The sequence below is a fragment of the Bufo bufo genome, chromosome 10 (assembly GCF_905171765.1).
Source record: "Bufo bufo chromosome 10, aBufBuf1.1, whole genome shotgun sequence".
NCBI lineage: Eukaryota > Metazoa > Chordata > Amphibia > Anura > Bufonidae > Bufo > Bufo bufo.
Genome location: NC_053398.1, coordinates 5,368,773 through 5,381,264, shown reverse-complemented (window position 1 = coordinate 5,381,264; position 12,492 = coordinate 5,368,773). Strand labels below are relative to the sequence as shown.

The 12,492-nt window shown below is 48.6% G+C and overlaps 1 protein-coding gene across 1 annotated transcript in view; it reads right to left on the bottom strand.

The window, feature by feature from the left end:
• Nucleotides 1-569: 569 nt before the first annotated feature.
• TRIM66 (tripartite motif containing 66) overlaps nt 570-12,492 on the bottom strand; it is a 49,102-nt gene continuing 37,179 nt past the window's right edge. The window contains exons 13-18 of the mRNA XM_040410383.1: nt 12,212-12,386; nt 10,664-11,052; nt 9,468-9,603; nt 4,451-4,525; nt 3,818-3,970; nt 570-1,466 (exon numbers count right to left, since the gene is read on the bottom strand). Of these exons, the coding sequence (XP_040266317.1) occupies nt 1,212-1,466; nt 3,818-3,970; nt 4,451-4,525; nt 9,468-9,603; nt 10,664-11,052; nt 12,212-12,386 (1,183 nt within the window). The 3' untranslated portion in view covers nt 570-1,211. The remainder of the gene's footprint in view (nt 1,467-3,817; nt 3,971-4,450; nt 4,526-9,467; nt 9,604-10,663; nt 11,053-12,211; nt 12,387-12,492) is intronic.

The window sequence follows — 12,492 nt, the reverse complement described above, 5'->3', positions numbered from 1 at the left end:
GATATCGGTTACATATAATGTAAAGTCTCTGGAGGTTATATCAGCACTGGAGCGTTATAAGAGGAGCGGCTGATATCAGTCACATATGATGTAATGTCTCTGGAGGTTATATCAGTGCTGGAGCGTTATAAGAGGAGCGGCTGATATCAGTCACATAGGATGTAATGTCTCTGGAGGTTATATCAGTGCTGGAGCATTATAAGAGGGGCGGCTGATATCAGTCACATAGGATGTAATGTCTCTGGAAGTTATATCAGCGCTGGAGCGTTATAAGAGGAGCGGCTGATATCAGTCACATAGGATGTAATGTCTCTGGAGGTTATATCAGCGCAGAAGCATTATAAGAGGGGCGGCTGATATCAGTCACATGTGATGTAATGTCTCTGGAGGTTATATCAGGACTGGAGCGTTATAAGAGGAGCGGCTGATATCAGTCACATATGATGTAATGTCTCTGGAGGTTATATCAGCGCTGGAGCGTTATAAGAGGAGCGGCTGATATCAGTCACATATGATGTAATGTCTCTGGAGGTTATATCAGCGCTGGAGCGTTATAAGAGGAGCGGCTGATATCAGTCACATATGATGTAATGTCTCTGGAGGTTATATCAGTGCCGGAGCGTTATAAGAGGACACTGCCCTATACCTCGGTCTCCCCCGCCCCAGCCTCTGCGGATACCAGGGAGCAATAGACTGCATTCACCTATACAATACATAGAGAACTGTAGACTGTAGGGTTGGTTTCCTTTTAATAGTCACTTGAGATAAAGTTAAAGGGGTATTCCGGTTATGTATCCACAGGATAGGGGATAAGATTAGATCGTGGGGGTCCCAGTCCTCCATTTATTTGTATGGGAGTTCTGGAGATAGCCGGCCGCTCCGTTCATTTTGAGGGGCTCCACAGGGTTACGGGGTCCCTGTTCTTGTGATCCGTGTATGACCCCCACCGATCTAATAGTCCTCCCCTATCCTGAGGATTGAGGATAACATTACATAATCGGAATACCGCTTTAGGTTTCTTCCTACACATGACATCAGGCCCCCTTTAAGGCACGTGGTACTTCCTCGTGGAAGGACATGTCTCTTGTCACCGGGTTTTGCATAGAAGTAAAAATGTGAGAGTGATGAGTATGATTATCCCAGCGGAGTCGCCCCTCCTGCCCCAGTGCCATGTCTTCCGGTCCATGCGCTGTGAGGGGCTTTGGGGGCATCTAGCAGAGGTTGAAGTCTCTGGTCTTCTGGGTCATGGGGTGGCGCCTCCTTCTCTTGGGCTGAACACAGTCTTGTCCATAGTTTGGCCAATGGAAGCTCTTCAGATTCAAGGGGCAGTTATCCGCCCCGATCTCCTCTGTCTCAGAGTCGTCATCTTGTGGAAAGGGGAACGCCCGGCCGGGGTAGATCTCCTTTAACATGTCCTCAAAACACAGCCCCAGGTTCCTTCCGGCCTCCGCCACCTCCGAGTCTTCCTGTGAGATGAGAGGAGACACATGAAAATCCTTAGAATAATCCCATAAAAAAAACGCAACGTCCTATTAAGCGGCACGAGGCGGTGTAATCTATGCTGGTTTTCCACACAGATTTTCGTGGGATTTTTCTCTGTTTCCGCGCCAAAATCTGCATTTTTTACTTGCAGGTTTTGATGGGGATTTGGCCCAGATCTGAGGGTAAAATCTGCACTGAAAGTCCACACAATTGACATGCTACAGTGTACACGAGCCTGAGCTGGTGGTGCATCATGCTGCTGCGCCGCGCAGACCCCGGTGCATCATGCTGCTGCGCCGCGCAGGCCCCGGTCACACCTTATTTGTGAACATGCTCGATGGATGCGCTGAGCGAGCCCCCGGCGCACATATCGACCCCCCATGCACCCAGCGCAGGCCGGTATGTGTCGTTATACTGCACGGTGTCGATGACTCTGACTTGCCTGGACGATACTGTGCGAGATCTGCGGCGGTGACGGGATCCATTATTTGGGCACACAGGGCTCTCCCATTACTGAGCGCCATTCATCATCCCTCCTGATCCTCAGCTTCTATTTCACTCTCCAGTATCGTGTGCCCCATGAGCGGCCGCGCACAATGAAAGGACCTGGCGCCGGCCCAAGTGTTCAGGAGATATTGTGTAACTGGAGAAAGGACATTAATTGCCTTCATATTATCTAAACCCCAATGATGAAAGCCTGAACCAATATTTATATAGTCTGAGCAAACTGGCGGCCAGGACGAGCGGCTGCAGGCTAGTAATGGCGGCTCCTGGGCGCCCTTCTGTCATCTTCCCATCTGCTGCCCAAAAACCGTCTAGAAAATGGCGCCTTAAGGCCTCGTGCACAAACAACGTCCGTGGGGCAGCCGCAGCGGATCGCGGACCCATTCACTTTAATGGGTCCGCGATCCGTCCGTTCTGCAAAAAGATAGGACATGTTCTATCTTTTTGCGGAACGGAAGTACGGGACGAAACCCCACGGAAGCACTCCGTAGTACTCCCGTAGGGTTCCGTTCCGTGCTTCCGTTCTGCACCATTCCACATCTCCGGATTTGCGGACCCATTGAAGTGAATGGTTCCACATCTGTGATGTGGAAGGCACAAGGAACGGCGCCCGTGTATTGCGGATCCGCAATACGGCAACGGGGCGCACACTTTCGTGTGCAGGAGGCCTAAAGGGGATTTCCTGTAAACGAAGCCTCCTCTTTGGGTGATGTCTGCATCCGTATGTCCAGTCCGCCATCCTGCAAATAAAATAGAGCCTGTCCTATTCCCATACCTTTAGGCATTTTTAACATTGGGGCAGGAAGTGCAGAGTGCGAAATTACGGAACGCACGCGGCCGTGTGCATGAGGGGCTATAGACTGGGTTTCAACTTCTGCTGCAACAAATCGGCGCAGAGGTTTTGGTATGGACTTTGGTGCAGATTTCACCCTAAGTACTGCAGCTTCGGCAGGGTGCTGAACCTCCTTAAAGGGGTTCTCCTATACTGATGACCTATCGTCAGGATAGGTCACCAATATCAGATCGGCGGGGGTCCAACACCCAGGGGAGACGGCGCGCACAGTGTGCATGTGGCGTCTCCTGTCTCTCTTTCTACTCACCGCTGCTTTGCCATAGACAGAAGCATTGAGCAGGAAGGGGGACGGCGCGTGTACACTGCGCGCGCTGCCTCCTCGTACAGCTGATCCTGACGATAGGTCATCAATATAGGAGAGCCCGGAGAACCCCTTTAAAGGGGACAGTCCTGTATGGAGATATTGGCAATATATGCACAGAGGTATCTCCCAAGGAAGAGAACCATCTCACCATCGCCACCTGGTGGTTCCTGAGACAAATTGCAACTTTCCAGCCAACCTATTATATTCCCCCATCTAACCTATTATATTCCCCCATCTAACCTATTATATTCCCCCATCTAACCTATTATATTCCCCCATCGGATTTTGACTTCCAAGAGGTGGTGCTGGCGAGATGGTTCTCTTCCTTATATATTACAGATCAGAAAATCCGCAGAGGGCCCTCCAATCTATCAACATGTTTCCTGTCAACGTGTGAGCTCACCCTGCAGAAAGAAACAATCGGCTTGTTACAATGTGTCAGTGCAGACAATCCTCTCTGAGCGAAGCGCAGCAGCAACCTCTCTCCTGTCCGGGATATCTACCTACACTGGTACATTGTAACAAACCCCTGACCTGGAAAGCAGAACTAGGTCAGGGCAGCTTTTCTGTCAGCAGTTTAGCATGGTCAGAACTGCTGACAGATGCCCTCAAAGCTTAGAGCTTGAGCTGTGGTCTCCCCCACTTTCAAGACATGATACAAACGGGTCACTTACGTAATTAAACTTGGCGCAGTTCCATAACATGAGCCTTATGTCAAACACCAGCTCCTCGGGGGCGGAGTAATGAGGGATATGCCGCTTCTGAAGCTTCTTTCGAATGATTGACAGGTCCATGGGCCTCTTTATAATCTGGTAATAGTGACGTGCCTTCATTAAAAGACGTGCATATAACACACCAATTAGTGTAATCAGCGATGCAAGAATCCGCACGATTATGTAGCTGTTCTCAGCTATCTGGATGCATGGGGGGGGGGAGCTATTATAAAGGGGGGGGGGCGGTAGACACATGAACGGTGTCCCACATAAAACACTGGTGTCTCCCAAAGTAACTGACAGCATTAGTTTTATTACACGGTCCTTATCAGCAGCACAGAGGAATCAGGAGCAGCAGCAGAGTTCATACAGACTGGCTGCCCAGGTGGTACACAGAGGGGCGGGGTCTGCCAGGGGGGTACGGGGTGCCTTTAAGACTGCTCGGCCATAAGATCTCTGTGCTCGGCACCTCAGTGTGGAGGAAGGAGAGCGATGGCTGCGCCGCACACTGCTGTTCAGGGGCCCAGAGGCGATAATCTGCGGGCGCGCAGTGGTGCCGCAATGTCACCCTCCAGCGGGGGGCGCGTCACTTACCACTGGGCTGACCGGCTCCTGGAACGGGACACTCAGGCTGTTACAGTACAGGGACAGCACCAGCTTCTCACACTTCTGTAGAAGAGACACCGCTGTAGATTATAACACTCCTCCACCAGACCGTATCACACCGGATGAGATACACAGGATGAGATACACAGGACACCAGACCGGATCACACAGGATGAGATACACAGGACAGCAGACCGTATCACACAGGATGAGATACACAGACCGTATCACACAGGATGAGATACACAGGACACCAGACCGGATCACACAGGATGAGATACACAGACCGTATCACACAGGATGAGATACACAGGACACCAGACCGGATCACACAGGATGAGATACACAGGACAGCAGACCGGATCACACAGGATGAGATACACAGGACACCAGACCGTATCACACAGGATGAGATACACAGGACACCAGACCGGATCACACAGGATGAGATACACAGGACAGCAGACCGGATCACACAGGATGAGATACACAGGACACCAGACCGTATCACACAGGATGAGATACACAGGATGAGATACACAGGACACAGACCGGATCACACAGGATGAGATACACAGGACACAGACCGGATCACACAGGATGAGATACACAGGACACCAGACCGTATCACACAGGATGAGATACACAGGACACCAGACCGTATCACACAGGATGAGATACACAGGACACAGACCGGATCACACAGGATGAGATACACAGGACACAGACCGGATCACACAGGATGAGATACACAGGACACAGACCGTATCACACAGGATGAGATACACAGGATGAGATACACGGGACACCAGACCGTATCACACAGGATGAGATACACGGGACAGCAGACCGGATCACACAGGATGAGATACACAGGACACCAGACCGTATCACACAGGATGAGATACACGGGACAGCAGACCGGATCACACAGGATGAGATACACAGGATACCAGACCGTATCACACAGGATGAGATACACAGGACAGCAGACCGGATCACACAGGATGAGATACACTGGACACAGACCGGATCACACAGGATGAGATACACAGGACACCAGACCGTATCACACAGGATGAGATACACAGGACACAGACCGTATCACACAGGATGAGATACACAGGACAGCAGACCGTATCACACAGGATGAGATACACAGGACACAGACCGGATCACACAGGATGAGATACACAGGACACAGACCGTATCACACAGGATGAGATACACAGGACACAGACCGGATCACACAGGATGAGATACACAGGACACAGACCGGATCACACAGGATGAGATACACAGGACACAAGACCGTATCACACAGGATGAGATACACAAGACCGTATCACACAGGATGAGATACACAGGACACAGACCGAATCACACAGGATGAGATACACAGGACACAGACCGGATCACACAGGATGAGATACACAGGACAGCAGACCATATCACACAGGATGAGATACACAGGACACAGACCGGATCACACAGGATGAGATACACAGGACACAGACCGGATCACACAGGATGAGATACACAGGACACAGACCGGATCACACAGGATGAGATACACTGGACACAAACCGGATCACACAGGATGAGATACACAGGACAGCAGACCGGATCACACAGGATGAGATACACAGGATGAGATACACAGGACAGCAGACCGGATCACACAGGATGAGATACACAGGATACCAGACCGTATCACACAGGATGAGATACACAGGACAGCAGACCGGATCACACAGGATGAGATACACAGGACAGCAGACCGGATCACACAGGATGAGATACACAGGACACAGACCGTATCACACAGGATGAGATACACAGGACACAGACCGTATCACACAGGATGAGATACACAGGACAGCAGACCGGATCACACAGAATGAGATACACAGGACAGCAGACCGGATCACACAGGATGAGATACACAGGACACAGACCGTATCACACAGGATGAGATACACAGGACACAGACCGTATCACACAGGATGAGATACACAGGACACAGACCATATCACACAGGATGAGATACACAGGACACAAGACCGTATCACACAGGATGAGATACACAAGACACAAGACCGTATCACACAGGATGAGATACACAGGACACAGACCGGATCACACAGGATGAGATACACAGGACACAGACCGGATCACACAGGATGAGATACACAGGACAGCAGACCGGATCACACAGGATGAGATACACAGGACACAGACCGGATCACACAGGATGAGATACACAGGACACAGACCAGATCACACAGGATGAGATACACAGGATGAGATACACTGGACACAAACCGGATCACACAGGATGAGATACACAGGACAGCAGACCGGATCACACAGGATGAGATACACAGGATACCAGACCGGATCACACAGGATGAGATACACAGGACACAGACCGTATCACACAGGATGAGATACACAGGACAGCAGACCGGATTACACAGGTCAGGATTAGATACACAGCTGAGCAGACAGTATCACATATGATGGGATTAGATATACAGCAGACGGTATCACACAGGATAGGATTAGATACACAGCTCAGCAGACAGTATCACACATCATAGGATTAGATACACAGTTCTACAGACAGTATCACACAGGATAGGATTAGATACACAGCTCAGCAGACAGTATCACACAGGATAGGATTAGATACACAGCTCAGAAGACAGTATCACACAGGAGAGGATTAGATACACAGCTCTGCAGACAGTATCACACAGGAGAGGATTAGATACACAGCTCTGCAGACAGTATCACACAGCATAGGATTAGATACACAGCTCAGCATACAGTATCACACAGGACAGGATTAGATACACAGCTCAGCAGACAGTATCACACAGGAGAGGATTAGATACACAGGACACAGACCGTATCACACAGGATGAGATACACAGGACACAGACCGTATCACACAGGATGAGATACACAGGACACAGACCGGATCACACAGGATGAGATACACAGGACACAGACCGGATCACACAGGATGCGATACACAGGACACAGACCGGATCACACAGGATGAGATACACAGGACACAGACCGGATCACACAGGATGAGATACACAGGACACAGACCGGATCACACAGGATGAGATACACTGGACACAAACTGGATCACACAGGATGAGATACACTGGACACAAACCGGATCACACAGGATGAGATACACAGGACAGCAGACCGGATCACACAGGATGAGATACACAGGATGAGATACACAGGACAGCAGACCGGATCACACAGGATGAGATACACAGGATACCAGACCGTATCACACAGGATGAGATACACAGGACAGCAGACCGGATCACACAGGATGAGATACACTGGACACAAACTGGATCACACAGGATGAGATACACTGGACACAAACTGGATCACACAGGATGAGATACACTGGACACAAACCGGATCACACAGGATGAGATACACAGGACAGCAGACCGGATCACACAGGATGAGATACACAGGACAGCAGACCGGATCACACAGGATGAGATACACAGGATACCAGACCGTATCACACAGGATGAGATACACAGGACAGCAGACCGGATCACACAGGATGAGATACACAGGACACAGACCGGATCACACAGAATGAGATACACATGACAGCAGACCGGATTACACAGGTCAGGATTAGATACACAGCTGAGCAGACAGTATCACATATGATGGGATTAGATATACAGCAGACGGTATCACACAGGATAGGATTAGATACACAGCTCAGCAGACAGTATCACACATCATAGGATTAGATACACAGCTCTACAGACAGTATCACACAGGATAGGATTAGATACACAGCTCAGAAGACAGTATCACACAGGAGAGGATTAGATACACAGCTCTGCAGACAGTATCACACAGCATAGGATTAGATACACAGCTCAGCATACAGTATCACACAGGACAGGATTAGATACACAGCTCAGCAGACAGTATCACACAGCATAGTATTAGATACACAGCTCAGCAGACAGTATCACACAGGATAGGATTAGATACACAGCTCAGCAGACTGTATCACACAGGATAGGATTAGATACACAGCTCAGCAGACAGTATCACACAGGATAGGATTAGATACACAGCTCAGCAGACAGTATCACACAGGATAGGATTAGATACACAGCTCAGCAGACAGTATCACACAGGATAGGATTAGATACACTGCTCAGCAGATAGTATCACACAGGATAGGATTAGATACACAGCTCAGCAGACAGTATCACACAGGATAGGAATAGATACACAGCCCAGCAGACAGTATCACACAGGACAGGATTAGATACACAGCTCAGCAGACAGTATCACACAGGAGAGGATTAGATACACAGCTCAGCAGACAGTATAACACAGGATAGGATTAGATACACAGCTCAGCAGACTGTATCACACAGGATAGGATTAGATACACAGCTCAGCAGACAGTATCACACAGGACAGGATTAGATACACAGCTCAGCAGACAGTATCACACAGCATAGTATTAGATACACAGCTCAGCAGACTGTATCACACAGGATAGGATTAGATACACAGCTCAGCAGACAGTATCACACAGGATAGGATTAGATACACAGCTCAGCAGACAGTATCACACAGGATAGGATTAGATACACAGCTCAGCAGACAGTATCACACAGGATAGGATTAGATACACAGCTCAGCAGACAGTATCACACAGGGTAGGATTAGATACACAGCTCAGCAGACAGTATCACACAGGATATTATTAGATACACAGCTCAGCAGACAGTATCACATATGATGGGATTAGATACACAGCTCAGCAGACAGTATCACATATGATGGGATTAGATACACAGCAGACTGTATCACACAGGATAGGATTAGATACACAGCTTAGCAGACAGTATCACATGTAGAGTCTCGATACGTCGGCCTTGTGCGTTGTCCGTTATAATGAGAGGCCGGTCTCGCTCACCCTTTCATCCACTGCGTCCAGGTGCGGTAACATCCCCTCTTCGATCTTGTTTTCCCTGCTGTAACGTGTATTATCACAGTCATATTCCACTTCTGGCTTGTTCAGATTCCGGCACAGTGTACAGACCCATTCACCGCTGTAACAAATGGACCACATTAGTGATAAATGCCCGGAAGTGGCGCCCTCTACAGTAGGATTGTTAGATACATCGTGCAGTGCGTATGTTGGGCCAGCAGGTGGCAGCAGAGCTCTTTCAGCTCAGGGCTATGGCCGTATTCACACTGCCTGTCAGGAATGGGACGTTCTGCTTCCTTCTGGAGGATCCGGTGTTGTTTTGCCTCCTAAAGGGGTTCTCCAAGTTTATTTAAAACTACATTAAACTGTAACAAAATAAAATATGAGCCTGTTCAACGCCGCTATTTTCAGGGCCGCAGCCCTGGTCCGCGTCACGGCTGCATCACCGCGAACACCGGCGAGGACCTCGCAGTGGCGTACAGGCTCATGCTTTGTTACTTCCAGGGGCTTTTGAAAACATTTGAATTAACTCGGAGAACCCCTTTAAAGGTTTATTCCCCACTAGTCATTTATGGCATATCATATCTGAAACGTTGTCGTCCATGCAGTCAGTGGACTTCTGTACTGAGCACCAATGTATTTGATCAAATACATAAACCCGATTTCTTGGATACAAAAGTTGCATATTTTTGAGCAAGTGGCAAATTTCCCCATTTTGATGCTGCTCTATCCACTTAAAAAAACAGGGTGGCTCAGTAAAAGGGCATGTGGCCTCCGGCCAGAAAACTAATTTACTATACATTATAGCTCCAATCTACGGCACCTCACTCTTTTCAAGATCTCTACTTGCTGCCAGTGAACGGGGACATTCTTTTTTACATCTTTTCCCAGTCATGTCTGACTGAGCCACGTGGATAAGAACTCCCTCTGATACACTGTCACGAGCTCTGCACCTGTTTCAGTTAGACAGGACCTCTGAATAGAAACTAGGATGTTCTCATTCACTGACAGGAAGCAGATATCATGAGAATGGGGAGGAAATGAAAAACAAAAACAACTAAAGAGTTGCAGAAACTTTCATTATATGGTGAAATGCTTCTATTCCATGACAGCAAGTGTAGGTCTTGACCTGGAGCCCCCCTTTCATTATCCCTAGGTTGCACAGGACTGTGAGGTCGTACCCCGGGAAGCTGAGCAGCGCCGGCACATGGCAGGACAAGTGGTAAACCTTCGGACAGGTGTCGCAGCACAGCATCTCGCCGCCGTTCAGACACACAGCACAGAAATCCTCGTTCTCAATGTGATTGGGGCCCTCCGGTTTTTTCGACGGCCCTGTATTCATTTTACATTCTTGGAGGGGTTCATCCGCCGGCTCAGGATCTACAACATGTCTGATCTCCTGAGACCCCCCGGTGTAAGACTGTATCCGAGGAAAGGGGTGCGGCTGTAGTGGTGGCACCTGCACGGGATGCGCCGCGGCTGGTGGTATGGCGTCTGTTCCATACGGAACTGTAGACTGCGGTGAGATATCGGTGGAAGGAGGTGACGAGTGCGAGCTGTCCGCATTCACCTGCAACATTCAGGAATAAACAGGTCAAACCCTATAGATTCACTACAGTCGGGTAAAGCAAATATGCAAATCAACTCTAGTCACATCCAGAGCTGCATTCACTACCCTCCTATTATACTGTGTATTATACTCCAGTCACTTCCAGAGCTTCATTTACTACCCTCCTATTATACTGTGTATTATACTCCAGTCACATCCAGAGCTGCATTCACTACCCTCCTATTATACTGTGTATTATACTCCAGTCACTTCCAGAGCTGCATTCACTACTTACCTTTTATATTGTGTCTTATGCTACAGTCACTTCCAGAGCTGCATTTACTAGTCGCCTGTTATACTGTGTCTTATTCTACAGTCACTTCCAGAGCTGTATTCACTACTCGCCTGTTATACTGTGTCTTATGCTACAGTCACTTCCAGAGCTGCATTCACTACCCTCCTAATATACTGTGTATTATGCTCCAGTCACTTCCAGAGCTGCATTCACTACTCGCCTGTTATACTGTGTCTTATGCTACAGTCACTTCCAGAGCTGCATTCACTACCCTCCTATTATACTGTGTGTTATGCTCCAGTCACTTCCAGAGCTGCATTTACTACTTTACTAATATACTGTCTGATACTCCAGTCACATCCAAAAGTGGATCCACTGTTCTCTTGTTAGATCATGTCCTATATTCCAGTCACATCCAAAGCTGCATTCACTACTCTCCTGTTATATTGTGTCTTCTAGTCCAGTCACATCCAGAGTTGCATTTACTACTCAACTGTTTTACTGCGTCTTATACTCCAGTCACATCCAGAGCTGTATCCACTGTTCTCTTGTTAAAACATGTCCTATATTCCAGTCACATCCAAAGCTGCATTGACTATTCTGCTGTGATATTGTTTCTTATACTCCAGTCACATCCAGAGCTGCATTCACTATTCTGCTGTAATATTGTTTTATATTCCAGTCACATCCAGAGCTGCAGTTACTTTCTTACTGGTTTCCTGTTGAAGAAGCTTGAGATTTTCCAACATCTGTCACAATTTAATGAAGCAAAGGTCCAATACATCATTGGGTGTGACAGAGTTCAGTGCAGCTCTGGATGTGACTAGAGTATAGGTCTGCTTTCAGCTACTGACACTGTGGCGTGCGCGCTCTCTCCAGACTTACCTTTATCGACATACTTTTGTATCGGGCGCCATACTTAATAAGCAGGCGCAGGGATCCGTCTTCATCCTTCTTCTGCGGCTGCACCTTAAACACGGGCAGCTCTCCGGACGGCGGCGGGCAGATCTTCAGACGCTCCAGACGCACGTACGGGATCTTGGTTTCTTTTGATTCTGCCCTGAAATGAAGCATTAATACTGTACATTAAGACGTCTGCCACATGTAGACCTGCAGAGCCATGTCCAGGAAGAACTCAATGATTTACATGGGACTGACGTTTATCT